Here is a 26682-nt window from a genome sequence, read left to right on the forward strand (position 1 = left end):
TATTCATATTTAGATTATATAAATTTGTTAATCAATAATATATTAATATGTTTCATTTGGTAAATATTTTTTTATAATATTTTGATACTTGTAGCACTAATGGTCTTTTAAAACCTACTGAACAAACCCTAATTTATTTTTAAATTTCATCATTTGAAACAATCCAATACCTAATAAAGAAAAATTCAATATTAAAAATCATTAAATCAATTTGATATGATCATATTTTATATAACATAGAGTCAAGTTGATCGATATGATGATAGTTTATCATCAGAACTTTTTTTTTAACCATTAAATTATTTTAAAATCTAAGATTTTAAAAATTCATTTATAGTTTAATGGATCCCTTTAAAGCTCATTCTCTCCAAATAAGATATTGGCATGTTAGTAAATCTATAATAGGTCATTTAGTGATTTTTAATGCTTACTTATTAAAGAGATTTAAGGGCTTATAAAAGAAGACTTGATACTTTTAGTATCAAGTTAACGGGACATGAGTTTGATTATATATATATATATATATATCAATTTTGTTCCAATATGCAAACAGCAAAACTGATATGTAGATATATATATTTATACTCATATTGCTTGGACCTAACTAAAACTATCAAATCTTCTATCATATAAATAGCATTATTAAAATTTATATATATGCAGATATCGATAAGTGTTTATATAAAGATAACAATTTTTGAAGAAACCGTCATTTATAATTGAAATATTGACAATAATTTTCATAATTTGCATCCATAAATTAAAAAAAATGCCAATATTTGTACCATAGAAAAATTTTATATATATATATATATATATATATATATATAATTTTGCTATAAAATGCATACATACATTTAGTATTGTAGTCAGTCAATTATCTGTAACCCTATCAGTTATAATGGATTATATAATCTAAATACATATAATTCAAAAGCAAATTTACATAATCCGATTATATTGTCTAGATATAAAAAGGTATTATAGTCAGTCAATTATTTATAACCCTATCAGCTATAATGAGTTATATAATACGATTACATAAAATCCAAAAGTGAATTTATATAATTTGGTTACATTGTCTAAATATACATGGATATCATAAATGTGCATGCATTTAATAACAAAACTAAATATATATATATATATATATATATATATATATATATGTTATATAAACTTCTACTTAACATCTAAAGTTTACCAAAATTGATGTTATTTTAGGCTGACCGATTCGGTTTTGTTGTTGGCGTGATGTGACTAGTAATTGAAAAAAAAAAAAAAATCACAAGATTTTATTAGAAATGTGAGCTTGCAAAATTGCTTCCTAATCATCACCTTTTAGTTTAAACACTATGTCAAATTGTTTAAGAAAAGTACATGTTACATTGCAGAAATTACTCTATACAATTTCATAATTTTTAAATTATCATAATATTTTTGTTAAATTTTTCGTATGATAATCCATAAAAGAACGAAAACACCAAAACCAATCCAATAAAAACACAGACCACATCCGCAGATATGCTAGCTGTGAGTCTTTGAACCTATAGAGAGTGAACAATAATTCTCTTTCGGGTATTGCTCAGAATGGAATTTGGGGTTTGCCTTATATTGCAGATATTGATCTTTCTACAAATCGGTTTGAAGGTCCAGGGGCTTTAAATGTTGGAAACACAAAGTCTTTAGCGCAATTGGTTCTAGCTAACAGTGGATGTTCAAGTGCATTGCCTGATGAGATCTCTAAAGCCTCTTTATTGGATTCATTTAAGTTGATTTTGAATCAGTGTTCTAAGAAAATCCCAGAACATATTAAAAAATTGAAGAAATTAAGCTCTCATTATTTGGATAATTTTTTTTATTTCATAATAGACTGGTTAAGCTATTTCGTTTTGTTATATAAACCTTGCACGCAATTAAATTTTCTAGGAAAATTCCTTCAACTGGTTAACCGGTCGAATTCCATAATTGCTTTCAGCTCAAGCTTCATTGGAAATTTAGGACTTTGCAGCCAGAATATGAAAAGTATACGTCTTTTTCTTCATTTCTGAGCTCTGGAAATTGCATTATCACAAATTCAATTAGAAGATAAAGGTAAAAATATTTAGAACATAAAGAAGAAAGAAGGGAAAAAAAATAAATAAATATAGGTATTTTAGTTATTATTATTATTATTATTATTATTATTATTATTATTATTATATAATTTTTTTTTTTTTGCTTAAAAGGTATTTTAGTTATTAAAGGTGTATGAAACTGTACAAAATGATTTTTACATTGCAAAAAAAATTACTCTAGCCAACACAGGGGTTTTTTTTTTTTTTTAAAAAAGTCAACAAAGCTTTAAATTAACGATAATACAACACACTTAATAACATATTATTAGAATAATATAAAAGTAATTTAGAATTAAAATATTTTATTTTTTTAATGGAATTAGAATTAAAATACCACTAGTTGAATTGGGCTGGTGGGTTACAGAATTGGTAAAGGAGGTCAATACAGCGCTGGTGTGCATCTAGTCAACTTAATAGATAGCGACATTAATTAAATGATAATCATTTATATAATTGTATATATGCTTTCCATCTCATTTGAGTTTTAAAAAAAAAAAAAAAATGGTTATCATTCCTAATACTGTAATGTCTTTCGTTCTTCGAAGAAAATTTTCAATGGGACAGGAAAAAGTTGAGTAAAACAGATCAGAAATAGGTATAGCACCGAATTATGTGAGAAAAAAATAGTTACTTGGTAAGCCTGGCCAAAATATATCTTTCCTAAACCTACTACATCCCAAATTATATAATTGTAACATGGATTTATAGTTTATCAAGTTAGTAAATAATTTTTCATATTCGGATGAGAATTTAAATTCAAATCATTTTTTTTTAAAAAACTTTGATTTTTACTATTAAACTATTTCCATGACAATGAATAATTCCTCTTAAATGAGCTCATAGGCGGATTATATACCCAGAAGTTTGTCTCCTTTTTATGACATTAAATTACAATAAAACTTAAATTTTAATTTTTTAACTTAAATTTTTATGTTTTTATTTTATTTTTTTTTATTATTATTATTATTTTTTTTTTTTGTAAGCTTAAATTTGAAGAGTTAAGTTAATGAGAAGAGGCAAAAGTACTAAAGAATTTTCACGAAAGTGGTGTCCGGGAGGTTTTTGGAGTTGGTGTGTACAAAAGCATCTGAATTCAATTGGCAGTGATATAATATATCCAATCGATGCAAGATTCTTATTACCAAAACTTGATGTGGTATTCTACACATTAAATGGGCTTTTGGGCCAGAGGTACTGCGGAGTTTTGAAGTAGAAGACACACTATCTATATCTGACTTTATGGACATTTTAAAAAATAAAAAATTGGTTACATTTTAAGACTTTGTATTTTGACTAAGACCAATTCTATTCACCAACATCCACACTAAATTCTTTTATCAAAAGAACATCCACACTAAATTCTATTTGGGCAATTCTATTCACAATGCAAAAACTACTAGGCCCGTTACACTAAATTTTATTTTTGCTTATGATACTAATACAAAGTATAAATTTTATCCTTGAAAGTATAGTATATAAAAACTAGACGATATAGGTTCGTACAGCATACGTATATCAAAAGTGCATGCATTCTTCCAAGTTTATATAATTTGAGTATATATTTTTATCATTAAGAATGCAGTATACATAACCTAGACGATATTAGTTCATCATGTATTTATATACCAAAATGCATACATTTCTCCAGTTCATACAATTAGGGCTAATATTTTCTTTTGTTCTTAAAAAATTGATATATATAATTTAAACAATATTGATTTATACAGTATATGTAATTTAGACGATATTAACTTGAGTGCCTAAGGATATTTTTGACATTTTTTCAATAAGCATCTTTGGAATATATATTAAAAGAGAAAAAAGGTTAAAAAATATAATGTGTCTGGGAAGTTTTGTAGTGTAAATAGAATTGCTCATTTTATTTTTCTTTCAATACTAACAAAATGTATCAATTTTACCCTTATGAACGTATATATGAATTGAACAATATAGGTTTATCTAACATATATATATTGGAGTGCTACATTCCTCCGTTTTAGACAATTCAAACTTATGTTTTTATCCATCATTACGAATGCAATATAAGTAACCAAAACGATATTGATCCTTTTTCTATATGCATATCGGAGTTCATGCATCCTTCCAATGTATATAATACGAACTTATATTTCCATTTGCTGTTAAGAGAGTGATATAGACAACCTCAACAATATTGGTGTATTCAGTATACATAATCTACACCATATTTGTTTAAGTACTTAAGGATATTTCTCACCTTCTATAAATGGGTATAAATCGGAAATATGTATGCACTCTAGTAAGTTTCATAATGTGAATAGAACTGGCATTTAACTAGATTGCATATAGGGCTCTAGAATTCAAAATGTTCCACATTAGACCCTCAATTTACAACTTGTTTTAAATTAGTCAAATTTCCAAATTGATTTTCAAATTAACTGATAAAATGTTTTTTTAACTAATCATTTTTTTTTATATATACTTGTTTGCAAATTACAAAAGCTAGACAATTTTCTTAATTTTTATTTTTGTTAGTCAATTTGGGAATAAATTTTGAAATTGGGCTAATGTTAAATAAATTGTAAATTAGAGATCCAATGTGAAATATTAAATTTAAGGGTCCAATTTGCAATTTACCTATATTATAAGATACCAAAATGGAATTAATTCAAAAAAATCAAAAAAAAAAAAAAAAAAGAAGGTTGAAAGGATAAAAGTTTGTGTACTTTGTAATCCTTATGACTGATTTAATTGAGTTGATCCCAAATTGCATGCATCTATGTTTAGGTTTATAGTTCTGTAGATATTATATCTAAGTAAAAGTTTTTAAAAGCTTTTTTTTTTTTCTTTTAATTATCAAAGTGGAAGGATTCAGATTTAAAATCAATATTTGAATAAAGTATAAATGTGTCATTAGACTGTTTTTGCAAGAGCAAAACTTTTGAAGTTAATTTTCAATTAATGGATTATTCTCATTATGTATTTTATTTGTATGGCAGAAAGTGTTCCTCATATAAAGCTTTTTGAAAATATATATATGTATATATGTATATATATATATATATATATATATCTAAAACCTAATTTACTATGATCACAATGTATCTGAACCCTTATTTACTATGATCACATGGTGTATACTTACCTTTTAAAAAACTTTTAATTTGTCATGTTAGTGTCCAAACACCTTTTTACCACTACCTAAATAACAAATTGTTTGTAAACCTTGACCATCCTTCTCATCATCCCAACAATATTTCTCTCTCTTAATTTAGCTTTTCTTTATCCAAATTAATCCTTAACCATCTCTACCCTTAACCCTAATTATCTCGTGAAAAAAAAACCTATCATAGTTTTTCTTTCATGTACAAAAGAAACTAATATTTTGTTGTAATTTTTTATCTCTTCCTATTTCGCTCTTCCAATAAAATTATAAGTATATGTAAAAGGATATTACAAAGTTCCACAAGTTTTCTTAATCATGCAAATTATAAGTACATGCAAATTTGTTTGGTCATTAGATTAGATTCACACCACATTCCCATAGCTTAGCAACTTTCAATCTGCCAAATTATCCTTTTTACCTTCAAGCTTAAGTAAGACAACAACTTGCCATGGAAATCTCTAATTTTGCCTACCATAATTGAAAGCAACTTGAAAGGATTTGTGACTAGTTCTATCAAGGTTCCATAAGAAACTACTATCAAAGTCATCCAAGGATGGTGGAGATAGCTCAAAAGTGATTCCAAATTTATATTTATTACTTTAAATTAAAACTGAGGAATTAAAGTAAACTGTCAAACCATGCTTAAATAAACAACCAACAGAAATTTAATTCTTTTTAAAATCCACAATAAATAAATAGTCTGATAAATATAATCTTTATTTCTACAAATAACTCTACTAGTTCTATTACCATAACGGAGATATATTGTCCGATTTTTCAACTTTAAGTTTCTTTGTCCTTTATTAAGTAGGCTATTTTAAATGAACCACTACAATAATCCATTTATCATTGTAATTCTTTACTAAGCAAGCCTCAACAATATATTAATTACATATATCTTATTTAGAGCAATTTTTCTTCCAATAATTCTTTTGTACACACTTGAATTGCTTACTTTTCATCTTCTTCATAATAGTTGGTTCGATAAGTAGATCTACTAATTTCTTTTTCTTCTTCGTTTTAGTTGCCCTTTAGGTTCAGAAAAACTTTCAGCATGATAAAAACTTTTTGATTGACTAAAGACTTTTTAGCACTCTCAAACTCATGCATTAGCTCTCTAAGAGTAATCATCAAGTTATTTTCTTATGGTTCATTTTGAACTAATTAAAGTTATCAGGTAAAGGTGCCAAGATCATGATGATTTGCAACTCTTCTTGCAACTTACCTCCATTACTTTCGCACAACTTATGTGTGACATCATCATAAAATAACGTTTGGTTATACTTTTCATACAAGTGTGCATTAATGTCGTACAACTTCTTATCAAACTTCTTAATCTGAGCAATCATTTCATCTAGAGCATTGATCATTTCTGGTCCATACTTTGAATTTGACATTTGATCCTACAAATGATTGACAATGCAGGTTGGAAGATCATAGCAAACTACTTGCATGCTGCATCTTAATTTTTTTAGAAGCATCAATAGCAAGCTTCTAGGGCTTTGAAGATATTAGAGCAAACTGGAATATTTCATACTAATGGATAAAAGAGATATTGATTTTCCTTTTGCTGTAGTTGTCATCTACAAGTCTTTTATTCATAATTATAGCTAGATGGTTATGGGTTAACAACATTTTTGAAAATTTAAAATTGTATATATATTAATATACGTAATCTTCACAACAAACAAATAAATATGTAGATCTCTTTAATATTTATTATTTATGTTTATTATAATGATAATTTAGTTTTTATTATAAATACTTATGTTAAACAAGACATTTGTAATAAACTAAATTTTGAATATGATTTGTATAGTGTCCTTAAAAGTTGGCTATAGAAAATTTACGATAGATTTTAGACTCCTTAAAAACCTATCTTTTTAGATATAATCTTCTCAGTTAATACAAACACATAAAACTTAAAATCAATTTTAGAAAGAAAAAAAATTAAACATAATATATATAGTATTCTATCAAGTCAGCTTCCAAAAATTGTAAGGTGGGTTTCGGACTTTTTGAAAGCTTACCTCTTTAAATAGCTCATTCTCAAATAACATAAACACACACCACTTAAAATTAATTTTAGAACAATCAATCATCACTCCAATAATTTATGGGCTTTTAATTACATTAACAAAATCTCTTTGGGAGGATCATTAATATTACTAAAATTGAAATGAATTCATAATTAATCTAATTTCAAATTTCTCTTAATATCTAAGTATTGTAGATGTTGAGCCATAAAACTTAATTTAAATTTTAAAATTAATTTAAGTTCAATTAAGTAAAATCTAGTCATATTTATCTATTGGGGCATCAAATAACTATTTTATTACTTGGCCCTTAATGGAGCCTCATAGATTTTGAATTATTTAAATTAATTTTAATTTTCACCCATTCAATGTTTTTATTAAATTAATTTGAAGGTTTTCCATATAATATAATATAAATAAAGCATATATTATTATGCATATGCCAGTAACTATTCTATATGGCATGTCAGCATAATCATTTATGTAATGTGATAACCAGTATAGATAGATACGGAGCACTGACAGGCTACCTAGTATTCAATTCCATATCGGTGGATATAGATCAGGAGATAATTCAAATGTAATAATAATTATTATTATAATGCCAAGACTTTTTCAGAGCAGTTGGCTTCATGTTTGAAAGAAGTATAAAATTAGGCATGTTCAAGCGAGAGTAATCCTCGGATGGATGACTTCTTGGAAAGATTTGAATAAAAAAAACTTTATACCGAGTGCAGTGGCTAAATTGGAGACTATATTTACACATCTGGAAGTCTATTAGTCAAAGGGATGGGATTATGATGACCATACCAAGCATGGTGGTTAAATTGGGGATAATATCGGTAGAGAGTGACAATTGTGCCAGTGGAAGTAAGGTGTAACAATTGGTATCGAGCCTGTACCGGGCCGAAAGTGTGCCAGCAAGAACGCTGGACCCTAAGAGGATGGATAATGATGACCAACGTGGGCGGATGTAGGGCACTAGTAGGCTATTTGATATCTAATCTCACATCATTTAGGTGTAGATCAAGTGATAATTCAAATATAATAATAGTCACTCTTATAACACCGAGATTTTTTCAAAATTATTAGCTTCATGGTTTGAAAGAACTATGAAATTAAGTGTGTCAGGAAAAAGGAATCCTAGGATGGGTGATTGTTTAAAATAATTTTGAAGTTAAGTGTGCTTAAGCTAGAACAATCTTAGGATAGATAATCTCTTGGGAAGCTTTGAACAAAAAACATCATACTTAGTGTGGTGGCTAAATTATAGACAATATCAGTAGAGAGTAAAAATTCCACTATTAGAGATGGGGTTGTCAGGACCCGTCCAGAATTCCTCCCCGGAACCCTAGACAAGCCCTGATCCTAGGGAAACCTTACCGGACCCTCCAATGGAAAATCCGGCAGAGCCTCCCCTAAGGGATGGACTTACCAAAAATCACCTGCACTGAAAACACACTTCGATACTCATCCTCTTATTCCTCCCGTAAACTACAAATTGATTCCACAAATTTTAGCACTTCTCAACAATAACAACAGTCCGGTGTATAAATAAAAAACATAAGTGTCCCAATAGTATACAGAGCTTTAAGAAGTGCTAATTAACAGAAATACAATAAGGATGAAATAAATAGTACACTGAAATGAAAGAGTACAGAAGTACTTCTCGAAACACAACAGCAGCGGAAAACTTGGTTCGCTCCGGAAGAACGTCTACCACCGCTTGCACCTAAGGGAACGGAACTTAAAAACGTGAGATGCTAATCATCTCAATGAGTGACCCTAACTACTGAACACTTTTAATGATAATAAAATAATAATAATAATAATTAAGGGAATTGAATAAATACCAACAATTAATAAATAAATAATGACAACTGTTGGAAATAATAATTTCCCTCAAAACTCTCATCAATCACTCCGTTTGAAATGTTCCCTTTTTAAAACAATTTCACAAAACCCAATGTACATACCTCCCGAAAACCAAGGGATTAAACCATTTGATAATAATAAATAAATAAATACATACCCCAATATATAATTAAAATGTAATAAATTATAGTAAATAATTTTTGAACACCTTTGTGGTTTAAAACATTATTTGCAAATTACACCTGACGCACCACACCATATACCGGTGATGCCTTCCGATACCCAGTGTCCCGAGCACCGACTGGCGGGGGGGTTAAAGAGAGAAACCTGCAAACGGCACTTCGGCATCCCGACAGTATCGCTGCTGAAATCGTCTCCCGGCCAAGGAGGGGGGCGGCTATGACCAATAACAAACTTGCCTGCCCACGGTCCAATGGCAACAACGGGAGAAATAATAACCGCGCGCTAAACCACATAATACATGCGCGCTACCACGTGTCCATACACCAGAACACCAATACTGTATGAGTGCGTCTAAAAATAAACATTATTAACCAACCGTACCGTTTTCCAAAATTATCGTGGGAAATACATTAAATTCTTACACTTACCATCCCACATATTTTTTTTTATTTAATAAATCGGTACGAAACATTGATAACCAACAAACCACAATCTCCTCGAAGTACGAGATGCAACCATAAAAAATACCGCGGGCATAATTTATAAAATTTAAACAAATATTTTTGTAAAATATTTAACCCAATTATGCCCAAAAAATAAATACTGAAAACCACGTACAAATACTACCGAAATACACTTTGCTCATACATAATAAATAAATTAAACCGCAATAAAATTCATAATTAAATCGCACCACATGAGCATAATTGAAATACCAATTTAAATACCAATTAAACATAATTAATTGCCCAAAATAATTTTTGAAGGTGGGTCACTCACCTTGAGCTCGTAAATCAACTAAGATCCTCCTCGGGATCAACTCCACCACTTATACGCGCACCTAAACAACCACAGTGTACCAACCAAAAAATATTAATATTTTATTCGGGTAATTCCCAAATGGATACCCGGGGAGAGCGAACACCAAACGATATCTAAAGGTTACGAGTTATATACCGAATCGAAGCTCGCGTGATGAGGATCACGGATTCGGTCTTACTCTCCGGTGATCGGACCCGACGGGGTCGGAATCTCGCCAGAAAGCTTTTCGGGTTTCGGCTCTGCAATTCTCCCAAACCGTCGTGAATTGGCGGAAACGGATGCCGGATTCGGGTTCAGGAGGTTGAACACAATGGACTGGAGCCGACCGGGAAACTGGGTACTCGCCGGAACAGTAACTTCCGGCGAGCCGCCGCGGTCACCGGCAACCGTCGCGGTGGCTATTGGCTGTGATTTTTTGCAGATTTGTAGATCATGGGGAGACCAATCCAACGGGACCGGCGGTGAGGCAAACGGAGGCCGGACGGCGGAGAAATCACGGTTTGAAGATTTCCGGCCCCTCGCCGGAAAAGGCTCCAATCCCGGCGCGTCGGTGGTCCGATGGCCGTAAAATTTGGTGGGTCGGCCAGACTTGAGGAGAGGATGAAGGGTGTCTGGCGCATGTGGCAGGAAAATGGCCGGAAATGGACCAATCGGCGGTGGTCGGCGGTGGAGGGAAAAAGTCACCGCAGATCTTCGAACGTCCGATCCGGGCGCATCCGGCGGCCGATCGCCGTGAAACTTTGAGGTTTTGCCGGAAATGGGGAGGGGAACCTTGCTAGCCGGTGCATGTACAGTAGATCGGCCGGAAAATTTGAAAATCTCCTGTGGCCGGTCGGATTTTCTCTCTCCTCTCTCTCTTTCTCTCTCTTCCCCGAGAATTTTATCAAATAAAAGCCACTGTGTGACACTGTTCATTCCACGTGGACCAATCAGGTGACGACACATGGCATTTCACTGTTCATCGGCTTAAAAACATTAAAATATTACGGTATCCGGCAAACTTCATGCGTCCATAACTTTTTAACCGGATGTCCGTTTTAAGCGTGCCGCTAGTCTGTGAACTCGTATCGACAAGCACTTCACAACCATGCATGAGTCAAAGCTCATTTCCCCATAAATAAAAAGTCAACTCCGGCACCCCTTGGACAGTTTGCACTTCAACTTGTTTTGCCCATAACTTTCAAACCGTAGCTCTATTTTCGACGTGCTACTAATCTGCGAATGCGGGGCATCGTGCACTTCACCACGGTACCCTGGTCAACTCGAAATTCCAACTGGAACAAAAAGTCAACTTTTGACCCGCTCGGTCAACGGTCAACCTCGGTCAACGTGCACGGATTCCGGTGCGATTTGGGACGGGGTGTTACAGGGTGTTATATATTATATGTTATATCCATATAATTTGAATAATTATAACAATTGAATAATAAATAGGCGTTGAATCCATAATTTTTTTTAAAACAAAAACTTATATGTCCAATAGGACTACAAAGCCCAAGTTGATTTCTTAGTCTGTTCATTTTCCATTTTTCAGATCTTGCAAGTTTATTAGGTATGGGCCAAATTAGAATTGATTTTCTAAGGCTTTAAACCTGAACCACAATATTCTAGCTTATTTAATTTTGAACCCTCTAAGCCAAAAATGTTATTGATGGTTGTAGAAAACTCTAATTACCACAAAATTTTACACACAAGTAAAACACCCAAAGCAAAAGTCACAGCCAAGCTTTCAATCAAATTGGATATCCCACACAGCCTCACATGCCCCAAGAAGCCAAGCAAGTAAGATCGAATTACGATAACTTCAAGTGGCACATACGAGCTCATCCGATAGCAATCCACAACTCATTGACTTCATCTCTCTGTCTACTTTGCATTCATGGTGGTTTCCCCTCAAATTGGCATCCAAATCAATATGAGAACCGATAAACAATGATAAATGTACAATTTTTATCGAGTAAAACTACACATGTTTTACAAAAATCTAAATTTATTAAAAGTAAATAAATAAATAAAATTGCAAAAAAAATTAAATAAATAAAGAGGAAACCTAATATTATGATTACCTCTTTATTACATCCCAAATAAAAAATACAAGTAAAGATTTACCATAAATTAAGGTTAAAAATTAATCATTCATTTATAATACCAAAATTATGAATAACATGAATATTAGAATTTAGGTGACATATGCCTAATAAATATCACATATACATGAAAATAAATTTATGAATTCAACATATCACACACCGATTAAATCAATACTCTCATACCATTTGTTGAAATTATACAGCAGAAGCTAGAAGTGTACAATTGAATAAAGCATATGATAAATGTTTTTTTTATCACTCATTATGAATATGTTAGTAGTGCCAAAAAAAAATGAAAAAAAAAAAGAAGAAGAAGAAGAAGAAGCTAGAATTGTACATCCCCAATAAAAAATACAAGTAGAGATCTACTATGAATTAAGGTTAAAAATCAATCATTCATTTATAATATCAAAATTATAAATAATATAAATATTAGAATCTAGGTGTCATATGTCTAATAAATATCACATATACATGAAAATAAATTTAGGAATTCATCATATTACACATCGATTAAATTGATGCTCTCATACCATTTGTTAAAGTCATATAGCAGAAGCTAGAATTGTGCAATTAGAATTGCGCAATTGAATAAAACATATGATAGATGTTTTTTATCATCCATTATGAATTTGTTAGCAATGCAAAAAAAGATTTTTCTCGAATACATAAGAACTCCAAACTGTTATTTGCATGATAGATTTACGAATGGATACAAATGATCATAAAAAAGATAAGAAGGTTATAAGAAAAAATAATTTGAAACTCATAATTTTTTTTTTCTTTCAAAGTGTTTTATTTTTCTTTAGGATTTTATTTTTATGAAAAAAAATAGGTAGAACCGTACATACTAAAGGCTAGAAAGTAATATATTTATAGATAGTTAATCCTAACGTTAAGGGTTTAATAAATACTTTGGGTCCAAATAATATACTCTTTCTTATATCTAAATAATTAAATAATTAGATTTTATCATTTAAGGAGCTAGTTTGTGAATTTTACGAACAATTATAAATTAAGATTATAATCAATGATTCCAATATAATTAGCCTCTAACTAAATGCTATTAATGTCAAAAATTACATTTTCTTTTTTATTTATTTTTTATTTCTTTCCCCCTTAAGATTCATTTAATGCATTAAATCAAAGTCATGAACTTAAGAAACAGTGTCGTCTTAAAAAAGATAAAATTCAATTTGTTTTTAGTTTTACTTGAAGATTTATCAAATGAGTAAACATCTTTTTTTATTATTTTTGTGTAGAAATTTATAGAACTTTACAATAAAATGGTAACTCCTTTACTTGAAACTCTAAACTTGATGTAATATATTTATATATAATTTTTTATAAAAAAGGTTTTAAAAAAATCCAAATTCAGAATCATTATTGAATTTCACTATAAAAGTTAAAATTGAAAATACATATAGTATGACTAGTATGAAAGTTGAGGCCTTGACCCCTGAGGCCTAAAGCCACCTGATGGAAACGGTTGTGAATAAAATACTAATGATGGTGGTATTATTCTTAAATTGTGTTTGGAATATGCTGGTTGGACGATGGCTATGATGCTACTATCCACATTGTAAGTGGCACAAAATATCAAACTCCAACCAAAAGCCATAAGTTTGGGTCCACATTTTCTACCATAATCTATAACCATACTCTGTCATCACTATTCTCTTTTCTCTCCCTATCTTCTTTCTTTTCTTCCAAACGCTACCATGGGCCTAGAGTCAACCTCATGCACCCCACCATCTCATTTCCTCTTCGTCCATTGCCACTAAATAATTCGACCCCATCTTCATTGGAATCACAAATATAATATTTTATATATGTATACATAAAATAAAATATTGTAATGAATAAAATCCATATATATATATATACACACACACAGAGGGCCCAAACAAACTTTTATGACAAATCATTATTGGGTAGAGCACATTCAACAATTTAAATTACTATTTTATATTGAATAGATTATAATTTTTAATAATTAATTTCTTTGTGATAAATAATTTAGTAAAAATAAATATTTATTGACCATTACATGAAAATAAGATAAAAAACTAATCTGATTTGTTAAAATGATTTGTTGTATCCTTTTATACGAAAAGTCTTCTGCATATATATATATATATATTAAATTTTACTATAGTATACAAGCATGTTCATGTTGTAATAAATGTACATATCTAATTATATGAAATTTTATATAATATATCTTATAAATTATATATAATCACATAATATATCCAATAATTATATAAATACAAATGCACATGCCCATCGTAACGTTGTATGCATATTATACTTTAGTGGAACTGATATAAATATATATATATATATATATAATTTAAAGTGATTTAGATTAATTTGTATTAAATTACATAAAGATATGAATAGCGAATTGTTTAATAAAATCTAGACTTGAGTAGATGATGATTGTTTTTTTTTTTTTTTTTTTCTGGGTAAATGAATAGATGATGAATTAGAGACACCGAACAAAGTATTTTTGGATATGCATCATCAATTTGTCATATAATAATGCTAAGGACAAAAAATTTAAGCACAACATATCGTTAGTCTTATTATGCTAAATTCACTCGGAAAAAACTCCATTAGACTAAACTCAACTACAGGGATTACAAGACATAAGCGTCAATCTATATTGGATTTGTGAAAAGATTCCAATAAATTAATGTTTCTAAATTCCTTCCATTAACTATCAACTTGCCTTCATATATAAGATGGATGATATGATTGAACAGCTTGAAGAATACCCTTTTAAATCTGGTTTTGAATAATTGATCGGACTTATTGCAACTCTCCCATCTATTACAATTTAAGAAAGTTGATTGCGTCAATCTTCCGTGTCACTCAATATCGGAGTTCTAGGTGTCCAAAAATTTATTTAAAAAAAAAAAAAAAAGAATTGTATCAGAGTTTTAGATCTTGTTTTTAGACCTTACAATATGTTATAGAGAAATAAAATTGCAAAGGGTTACAATTTCACATTCAATTTTACGCATTATTTGTTACTTAAAACATTATAAGTTGTTTATGGTAATTTTTCCGACTCTCATAATCCAACCAAAAAACGTACATAAAAATACAACCACTTGCACTATCCTTTCTTATCACGTGCACAATTAACTATATAAATATGGAAAATTATTGAACTTTTTTTTTTCTTTTGGAATTGAAAATTATTAAACTTATATATCATGCTATTATAATGAACATTAATATCATACCATTAGATAAAACCAAACCAATAAAATAATTCTTAAAAATCTGATCATGTGATATCTGTGCAATTAATCAAGTCACCTTAGGAGGACAATTAACAATTAACAATAAACGATTTGAGAATTGCGTTTTAATGTAAATCATACAAAACCTCTACCACATTGTGTATAAGGATGAATTAATGACTAGGCACATTAGAATTTGATATTTTATGATATGAATCTCTACCTTAAACGGCAAAATTGGGTGAGACTTTACTTTCATATAAATATATATATTTCATATATAATCAGGTTGCGAGGTGTTACTTGTTAGTCCAAACTACTAATCTTATCATTAATGGTGCGCAACAAGGATTGACAGTGCATGAAGAGCTTATTGAACTTTAAATAAACCTATTAGCACCCCAAAGAAAGCATTTGATATCACAAATTTGACTTTCGCAATCGGTGTCTCTTCTTGTATAGAAGGAAGGTTTTGTTTTGTAGTAAGTTTGTAATTATTATTATTATTGTTATCATTATGTGACTATCTATATATGTGAGAAATTAAACATATATGTTAAGTGAATTCAATTAGTAAGTTATTCATATATATATATATATATATATATATATGTAGAAGGTTTTAATTTGAATATCAAAATCAGAAATTATCGTAAATATGCAGGAATATTATTATAAATTATTAATATATATATATATATAATATATGAAAAATATTGTACTTAGAAACATGGACATGGATTATTGATATATATATATATATATAAGTAAATTGAACTATATTTTTTTAAAAGCGATAATTTTCTTGGGAAATATTTTTGAAAACAAATTGAAAAATCATAGTAGAGATGATCCTGATTTGAGACATAACAATATGGTATTCATGAATATGGATATGAAATTGGGGAAACATATAAAAAAATGAATTATATATGACAAGTGTGATCATAATAGCTTAAAGATCCACTTTTATTATGATTAAAAAAAATCAACTTTTTATTATTAAGCAAAAAAAAAAAAAAAAATCCACTTTTATTATTGCCCCCCCCCCCAAAAGAAAAAAAAAGCGCTACTTTTATTATGTTGTACAAATAAAAATCTTTTCAAAAGTATTGACAGATTTTTTTTTCTCCTTTAAAAAAAAAAAAAAAAGATCTATAGGATGACCACTTAAAAATAAATAAATAAATAAATAAAAAAGGTTTATAAGATGAGATGGGTTAGCTACTGACCAAAATGGAAAAGCTTTAGTTTGAAAAAATAAAAAATAAAAAAAATCTTCTTCAGTTTGCCACATAATTATAGCAATAAAAAACATACAGCATGGTTGGATAAAAATAAAATTAGTGGACATCTAATTTTTTTTAGAAAAGTGATATTTTTTTTTTTTTTGGATATTTATTGTAAGATAAAAAAATATGGATTCAGAAAATTAGATTCTCATCAGTATAGGAAAATATATGGGAAAGTTGTTCCCACATATATAAGTATTATTTTGAAAATTTCAGATAAATTAATTTTGAAATTTTTTAAAAATACATATTTACTTTTAATTTATTATATAATCTTAAATTTAATTACTTATAAATCCCAACTTTCCTATTACTTATCAAACAAACTAGAAGAAAAATTAATTCTCAAAAAACTGAATCCTAAGAAACTAAATCCCGAAAATTATTTTCCCTCTCAACTTTGATAATTTCCAAACGGATCCTTAAAAAATTGAATTTTGTCGCATATATCCCTTGTAAAGACATATATAATTGACTGACTTAGAAAAAAACCTTTATTTCAAAAGACTATTATTTGTCAAAACATTTGTTGGGATTAAATTTATATGTAAAATGAAAGGAATTAATGTTTTTAATTAGTTTGAAAAATCTATTCAATTAACTAGATGTCTTATATCATATTTACTAAAACTTTTACTCTATTAATTTGGTACGACATTGTAAATAAAATGAGAAACAATGACTAAATGCAGAATTTAAATGAATGGTTTATTTATTAAATAAAAGAAGAATGGATGGAAGTTACTGTCACTATTTTTTTTCTTCTTTTTTTTTATTAGTAATAATAAGTTGTACTATAAAGGACATGAAGACGAAGATTTTTTTTTTTTTTTTTTTTGGTAAATACATGAAGACGAAGATTGTATCAAGATAGAGTTGTTAGGATAATATTAAGAATAGGAATGTGATTGTGGCATATGCTAATTGACAATTAATTTTAATGGCATTGCAGTTGGAGGTCACAGGTAATCTAAATAAAAATAAAATTTAACTCTTAAAACCATTTGGAATAAGACTAATTAACTACCAAATTAGAAGTTTTCTCCCAAATAGTTTAATAATAAAAATTATTATTTTCTTGGATAATAATTTTCAATTTCAAATTCATAATCCCAATAAAAAAATAAAATAAAATACTATAAAAATAATAGAAACGTAATTCATCTAACATTTGGAAAAATGCTCTTAATTAAAATCCTAAACAAACCTACCATGGCATTGGAAATAAAAGGAAGGGGGTCCTTTGATATTTCTTCTTTTTTAATTTATTTTTTGAGGTGTAATATTGTATGCTATGGTGTTGTCTATGAAAATAAACATTCTTGATTTTCTTTTTGTTGTTGATTATATACAAAATCAAGTAGGCTAAATTTCAAAGTCATTACATGTCAGCTGAAGATTTTAAATCCATAGTTCCATTTCGTTGAAAATGTACACTTCTTTTAGATGCTTAAACAATGCGTCATTTTAATGTCAATTCCTGCCTAAAAATATTATTACTAATTTTAAAAAGTGAGAAACCCATCCAATTCAACCAAAAGATGCGCGGTTGAACTTGCCCATTCAATGTTTCCTTCCCTCAATTTCAACCTTTTTTTTTTTTTTTTTGGTCCCCTCAAGCTTGTTGCCCAAGATGACATATAATCCCAATTTTACCATTGAAAATTGCATGGTCGAAATTGCCGGCCATATATATATATATATATAGATTTCATTATTCACCAAAATATATTTATATATGTATCAGATAAGCTTTGAATTTAGTATGTTTTAAGTTTGGCTTATATGAGGGTCTTGCCTGTCGGAAAAGTATAAGATGCTTTTATTGATCCATTATTGCACTTTTTTCCAACAATATACATGTCTATATATGGTATACATGAGAGTGCTCATGGCTCTACATATAAATATAAAATAATGGAGAAAATCAGAAAGCCATTCTTTTTGAGTTGTGGTGGAAATGTCATCCTTATTGAAATATGGGGCCAATTCTTGACTTGGTTGGTATGCTCACAATTCACAAAATTTTGTGACTAGCTTTTATTTTCTTATGACAAAAATGGAAATATTTTATTCATTTGTAGTTTTTCAGATAGTCATAACATTAAAGTCATCCTCATATGTCCATGTTGAAAACAAACTATACAATTTTTACATTTTACTCATAAAAGATGTACAAAATTAAAAATGGAGGGTCACAAGGTGTGAAAATTTAAAATACTGCCCTATTTTTTTTTTATTTTTTTTTGGGTGAATAATAATTCCCCAAATATGAGATTTGAAAAATTGCAGTTTCTATATGTTTGGCAATTTTTTTCTTTTTAAAAACTAAAAAATGTAGATCCATTAAGAACTAATTTCCAAAATTTAGGAAAACTAGGAGGAAAGTGGTTCTTCAAAATAATTGTCATTCTCAATTATAGATAAAGTTAATTTTTTTTTTATGATTTTAAATCTTATATTTTCCTTATCACTAATGAAACACTAGCAAACAAAATTTCATTATCAGGAAATTAATTTATAGAAAACTAATTTTTATAAAACGTAAACTTTACCACAAATCAAACCGGACCTAATTATATATACTATTAATGTTATATAAATTATTCTTGTACTATTTTGATTTAAAGAGATAAGAATAAAAAAAAAATGTAATAAGACTTTATAAATATGCTTTTGATTCTCCTTTATTTGTTTTCACTTGCGCATCTCTATTACCAACTTTGTTTGAAAATAAATAAAAAAAGAAGAAAAAATAATATATATTTATATTATTGTATTTTTAGTGCCCGAATAAAATATAATCCTATTAACAGTTTGCAGATTTATTTTATTTTATTTTCGAGTATTTGATCAACAAATCCACCTAATATTTTCATCCAAATAAAAAAAAAATCCACCTTATTTACAAAATAAAATAAAATGAAGAAAAAGGTACACGTGTGGGCAGATAGTCACAGCTGGAAAATGAAAACCACTTTAACGATAGTGGTGGTAGCTCTTGCTTGATAAGCAGTTTGCACGTGTCCCACCTACTCGTGCAGTGCACGTGTCAACAATATTAACCTTTTTTTATAAAATCCACACCGCAACAGGTCCACCGTCGACCAATCACACAAAAAAGTAATAATTAAATTTTTGTCCACAAAACTTTTACTTAATTTATTAAATTCCCCGAAGGCCAAAAAATCATTGAGAAAATAACCCATAAAAAATTAATGGAAAAAATTTAAAAATTAAAAAAAAAAAGGAAGGAAATTTATTATATCTTCGTCTTCATCAACAATATACACTCTTGATTGAAGCTTCCCTCTCTCTATCTCTCTCTTTCTCTCTCTGTCTCTCTCGTTTGCTGTTTGCGCTTTCCTTCACGTCTCGTTTCTTCGTTTACACATACCCATTTGGGGATTTTCCATTTCTCTTCCACTGCGCTTTCTCTCTTTTGTTTCGGAAAGTTTCTGATCCAAAATTTCGGATAATTTTAAGTTTTTGGGGATTTTCTGGGTTTTTCTTTTTTCTTTTTTTTTTCCTATATTTTATTTTGTCCTGATCAGATCAGTTGGATTAGAAATTGATTCAGTTTTTATATTAGTAAGAAGGGATTTGGGTTTTCATCTGGGGTGTTTGATTACTGAGAAACCGTAAGAAAACCCACCCCAGAAATTCTTTTGTTTATTTTTAATCAGTTTCCTTATTTACAAATATTTTCTGATACAAGGACTTTTTGATAAGATAAAGCTTTCAATTATTTCCTTTTTGGTTGCTTTGGGCCTCGTTACTTTTTCTCGGAAATTTGAGAAAAAGTGGGAAAATAAAGATCTTGGAATTTTATTTTCCTTTTGTTTTTAATTATATTTTCCTCCGTTTTCTGTCAGTGGGTAGACGGAGGATCACTTTGTAATTTTTAGCCTGGAAATGTTGGGAACTGGGTTACAGTTTGGAACTGTTCGCGGTGAGGAAAGCATTTACATTCCTGTGAAAGCAAGAAAGAACTACAATCAACAAAAACAAGGACGAAAACCCAAAAGTGAAAAGAATGAAAACCCAGATACGAACAGCAAAATGGTGGCTTCTGATAATAGGAGCCCCAAGGAAGCTTCAAACTCATCTAAAAAACAGCTTTTGGAGCCATCAATAACACCTACTGGTAACCTTGACAGATTATTAGAATCTACCACACCTTTAGTTCCGGCTCAGTATTTCTCCAAGGTTAATCCTTTATCTTTGTACTTGGTTTTTCCTGGTCTTTTATGTTTGGTTGGTGAGAAAATATGGGGAACTTTTGAAAAATTAAATTGTGGGTATTGGATTTTCATTGTTTGGGACCAATGAAAATACTAATTGGTTTCAAAGAATTTGACTTGTTCAATGCTGATGAAACTACTATTCTTTATTTGTTTAGCTTGGTCATTTTATTATGTTGGCTACTCTAAAATATTTTGATTTGATTTTGATTTTTGGTTTTTGGTTTTGTTTTGTGTAGACGACAATGAGGGGGTGGAGGACGTGTGACGTTGAGTTTCAGCCTTACTTCACATTGAATGATCTTTGGGAATCTTTCAAGGAGTGGAGTGCATATGGGGCAGGAGTGCCTTTGGTCCTTGACAAAAGCGATTCTGTTGTTCAATATTATGTTCCGTATTTATCTGGTATCCAATTATATGGGGAATCTTCTGTCAGGTCGGATTCGAAGTCAAGGTATTGATATTTTCTATTCGGATTGGTGCACTTGCAATGTTTACAATTATAAGAAACTTTTTTTTTTTTTTCCTGAATTCTGACGTACATATGCACAAACTTCTGTTTCAAAATCAGACGTATAATGACACTTTACTTAGTATTTATGTTTATGACCCTAATTTCAGTATTAAAGTTGTGGTCTCTAATTAATTATGACATTTCAGGATGTTTGTTTTCCGTTTTTTGGGCTGAAGTTTCAGTGTATTGTTGGGTTTCGATGCACCATGATTCATATTCTTTGTTTTCGAGGAGCAAAATCACCTGCTATGCCATTTGCTGGTGAAATAATTTTCTTCAAAGTATAAATTTCTGGAGGATTCTCAATTTGTTTTGCATGTGACCTGTTAGTTGCTCTCTTTTGGCCTGCTCTGGTGCTTAACCGTTATTTGTGCATATAACTTATTTTTCTCTACTAATTGCCTCTACATGCTTTCTGAATCCCATACTTTTTTTATGTGAAGAATGATGCTTTTATTCCTTCGTTTATCTTTTTCCCTTTATGATTGTTCAATTTGATATTTGTCATTCTCTTGACCTGAAGAATTAAGTCAATCCAAGGAATAACCATGCTTTACTTCCCTCCTTTGAGGCAATATTTGATATTTTGACACTTCTTTAATTCAAAGCAGGAATATAAGAAATTTCAAAACTTTGATTAGTAGGCTCTTTGCTAGATGTATTCTCTTAAAGGCTTCAATTAATCAAACTCTTCATTTAAGGGTGTAACCAGGAAACTTCATTCAGTAAGCAATACAGACCAGATTATCCACCACTCTGATAAGATCTTCTAAATTGGCGGGAATTCCCTATTTTGTTGGATCTTTTTGTTCTGATTAATGAAACTTGTAATATTTTGTCTATAAAGAAAATGCTTCACAGCATCTAAAATTAAGAGAGCTTATGTATCTTATGTCTTAAAACTTGACAAGTTTATGCACTTTTTCATGGGATTGAGTCAGCTTGGAACGAGAAGGAATATGCTTAACAAAAATTAGATTCTTCTTTGATGAAATCATGAACTATGTTGATCGAATATGTTGGAGCCGTTTTATGTATATGTTCTGCTGAGCATTCAGCATTTGGAATATGCGGTGTTGATGATAGTTCATGAATTACGTTTATAGAATTTCCTTGTGGTTGTAGCTTCATGTAGCTGTATTTGATGTAAAAACAACAAATGATTTGACTTTGAAGGTTGGACTTTTAGCATAGGGTGCAAAAATCCTATGAATGGTATCAAATTAGTGTATGGAAATACTGCTCTGATTGGTGGGGAATACTGCTCTGATGGTTAAAAATTTTGTGGTTTTTGGATTAAAAGGGTGGAAAAGGAGCTTTAACGTTATAAATTGATGGCTTAGTGACTGCTGGAAAATAGGTGATACAGGTGCAGCATATTTTGATAACACCTGTTTTAGGGGTTTAAGGTCTAAGGGTTAGAGTTTGCTGGTTACTTGTTCCTTCTAGAAACTGAAAGGATCTTATTGTATTAGTCCATGGGGATTATACTCTATATTTTGAAAATATATTAGCTACTATCATAACAAATGATTCAACAACCCTTGGAACCAAAGTAATACCTAGGGGTGTCAACTTAATTTTTTGTCTGCATATTTTTGGAGATTACCAGTACTACCATTTGCATCCAAAACAAAAGGAATATTAACAAAAAAACTACACAAGTAATCTACTTGCTGAAAGGAAACCTAAAGAAGACTACTATAATTTGACCCTATTTGACATCAAATAATAATTTCCTGTTTTTGATACTTAAAACATTTTTAGGTTACCAATTTTATCTAATTCTTGATAATGTAGATTTTAGTGGTGTGGCATAGATTATTAGTATTTAAGCAGCTTTAATGTCCTTCTTTGGTTAGGCAAGCTAGTGAGGATAGTGATGGTGACTACTATCGGGATTCAAGTAGTGATGGAAGCAGTGATTATGAAGTAGGAAAAATCATGAAGATTTCTATGGAACAGCAGCATCTTCATCATCTAACAAGTGAGGCCCCTTTTAGAATGGGCAGATTATCCATACATGATGAGAACAGTGCTTTACAAGAAGGTTTTTCGAGTGATGAAGGGGATGCTAGGAATTCTCGAGGTGTGCTCCTCTTTGAATATCTTGAGCGGGATCCTCCTTATAGCCGTGAACCATTGGCTGACAAGGTTAGTTAATTTCCTCAATCCTTTTATGGTAGTAAATTTTGCAATGCGAACTCTGGATTTGTTGCCTCTTATGTGTTTGCATATTTTTCCAGATATCAGATCTTGCTTGTCGATATCCTGGGTTGAAGACATTAAGAAGTTGTGATTTACTGCCAGCCAGTTGGTTCTCAGTGGCATGGTAAGGGAAATGTAATCTATAGTACTATATTGATTACATTGGCACAAAATTCATTTTTCTCTAATGAAAACTTGTAGGTATCCTATTTATCGGATACCCATGGGTCCAACCTTAAAAGATTTGGATGCTTGCTTTTTGACATACCATTCCCTTTCCACACCAGTGGCAGGTAATCTAAATTTTGAAATTGTTAAATTTTTTTACTACCTGCATATTTTTTTCATTCTTTTTTTTTTTTTTTTTTTTTTGAAAAAAAAAAAAAATGAAAAGAAAGTATTAGGGTTTTACTTTTAAATTCTGGCTTCTTGTCTTGCCTTTATGACAGCCAAGGCACCTTCAGAGTATATTATCTGGCATGTCAAAATTCAATGTGGCTTGTCCACTTCATCAATTGAAATGCATTTGTAACTCTGTGGCCCACTGGCATCAGTCAGAAAAATGTGTAATTCAGCTCATATTACAGTCTCTTCTGAAATAAATGTTATAATGGTCTGTTTGAAATGCTATGCAACTGGTAGGGTTTTCTTGAATTGCACAGGACGTGGTATCCAATTAGATGATTTGCTGCCTTGTTTGTGATGTGAAATCAGATAAAATAAACTTTAAAATGATCCTAGACATTGAACCATATTGAACTTAATATGCAAAATTTTCTTTTGAGATTTTCTTGAGAACAAGCTATGATTTAGATATGAGATTAGTCCAAAAAGGTTTCCTTAAGTTTGAAAACTTTATCTTTCAAAGTTCAATTTTTGTAAGATCTAATAAATTGGATATGAGATTAGTACTTTATAATATGAGATCCAATATTTCATGAGTTTAAATTATGGTTAAAACTAGCATAAATTTACAACACATACGATAAGATAAAATGGAACATCAAAATGTACGAACCTTCTAAAAGAACTGTAAAAATAATTGTTTATAAATAATTGTTTATTTCTCCCTATACTGTTGGGCCTTAACCCGACCAATACATATCAGTTTTAGAAATTTTTAACCTACCCTAATCAATTATTTCTTTCAACACAATACAAACTGCTTAATTAGCTTGGGTAAATCAAGTTAATCGCTTCTTACCTTTTAAATCATGTTATATCGTGCCATGCTTGAATGATATATCTTTTGAATGAGTTACAGGAAGCGCTTCAATTAAGAGAGCAGTTTTCTCTCTGATAATTTATTTCAGCTGAACCATCTGAGTTATTAAGCGATTTAATTTTGTTGGGGGTAATGGAGTTTCATGATGAGAGCGTTTTCTATTAAAGCCACAGCCACTAATAGTTAAACTTCTTTAATCAGACTTCTATTTTGTTTTGTTTGGAAAAGAATATTGCACGTTAATGGTTTTACTAATGTGGTGTACTTCAAGGGAAGATTTTGGATAGTATCCTTGTCATTTTTTTGTACAATGTGGCAATTGATCTTCATTGCTGAAAGTCTAGTTTATTACGTTTGTTGTTTGGTAGAAAGAAATAACACAAACAGGTTTTTTTTCGTGTATATTTGTTACTGTTCAAACCAGCTTAGAAACTCTTTTTAGCGTATATTTGTGGCACCTTACACTTGTTTATTTTTTCCCTTCTTGGGAGTTACAGCTGTTTTTAGGAGCTTTCATACCTACCATTTCAAGGTGGTTCCTTTGCCGTCTAGTTGAATCATCCTAGAGCATTTGTAAGGTTGAGTAGGATTCAGTTATTATTAACTGTAGAAAATGACAATAACACAATATATGTAAAATATTATTCAATGTGCTTGAAAACTGTGGTTGGTTTTAAGGCGATGCACTTTTGCTTAGTGTTGTATTGGCTGCTATACCAATAGTGTACCATATTTGCTGCTGTACAAATAGTGTATTCTGTAAGACAATTGATATTTGCTGTGCTACTTGTTCATCTCTTCTAGGTTCTGGAAGCGGCCAAGCTCCTGTGGTGGTCTATCCCAGTGAGATGGATGGTGTTCCAAAGCTTTCCTTGTCTGTTTTTGGAATGGCTTCATACAAATTCAAAGGATCTGTGTGGATACAAAATGGGATAAGCGAGTGTCAACTGGCAAATTCCCTCATGCAGGCTGCAGACAACTGGCTTAGACTGCTTCAGGTGAAGCAACCCGACTTCCAGTTCTTTGCTTCCCACGGCATGTACTGCAGGTGAAATCAGAAGTTGTCTTGCTGTTTCAATTATGGCTGCTTCCTGTCCAGAAATTATAAGGCCTTGAGATTGCATGCTTGATGCTCAACCAAACTGTGGTAATGGCATTTTAATTCTGGCTATTATATGCTCGAAATGCTCTATTGAGGGGGTTTTTTCTGGTGTGAATTTCCTATTATGTGCAAAAAGAAACTGAAGAAGGTGGAAAATAACAAAATTGAAAGAGAATGAAAAATGAAAAGATAATGAAAAAAGAGTAAGAAGAATCCAAGAAGCAGGGGAAAAAAAAAATGGGGGCAGAATAAATGAAAGAAAAGAGGGGAGAAGACTAATAAAGATGAGCATGGAGATGTAAGAAAGTTGGACTACATTGAGGCATCCACTAGTTGCAAAGAGATATGTAATGCTTTTGTATTTGAGACCTGCATATTTTTGTTATATTTATATGATGAGAGAAATAGTATAAGAATCTTTAGATGGTATGTTGATTTCTTTGATGTATAACAGGGATTTTCTTAGTATCCCTTTTGATAGACTAACATGTCATGTTTTATTATAGGAAGAAAAAATGGAAAATAAAGAACAAAGATTTATGGTAGGAAACAAAATTGGTAATGCTTTAACA

General features: G+C 30.1%; 1 protein-coding gene across 2 annotated transcripts; it reads left to right on the forward strand.

Moving 5' to 3' along the window:
- Window positions 1-20087: 20087 nt before the first annotated feature.
- On the forward strand, window positions 20088-26682 carry LOC107418612 (uncharacterized). Of its 2 annotated transcripts, XM_016027315.4 has the most exons (7): window positions 20091-20458; window positions 20693-21026; window positions 21301-21515; window positions 23438-23729; window positions 23822-23907; window positions 23985-24076; window positions 25813-26682. In XM_016027315.4, exons 2-7 carry the CDS (start codon window positions 20733-20735, stop codon window positions 26058-26060), a joined length of 1227 nt encoding a protein of 408 aa, XP_015882801.2. In that variant the 5' UTR covers window positions 20091-20458; window positions 20693-20732; the 3' UTR covers window positions 26061-26682. The 2 variants fall into 2 exon arrangements, with proteins under 2 accessions (XP_024929220.2, XP_015882801.2); XM_025073452.3 differs by lacking the exon at window positions 25813-26682 and adding an exon at window positions 24233-24547 and having other exon boundaries at window positions 20088-21026.

Source organism: Ziziphus jujuba, chromosome 2, assembly GCF_031755915.1.
Source record: "Ziziphus jujuba cultivar Dongzao chromosome 2, ASM3175591v1".
NCBI classification, from domain to species: domain Eukaryota; kingdom Viridiplantae; phylum Streptophyta; class Magnoliopsida; order Rosales; family Rhamnaceae; genus Ziziphus; species Ziziphus jujuba.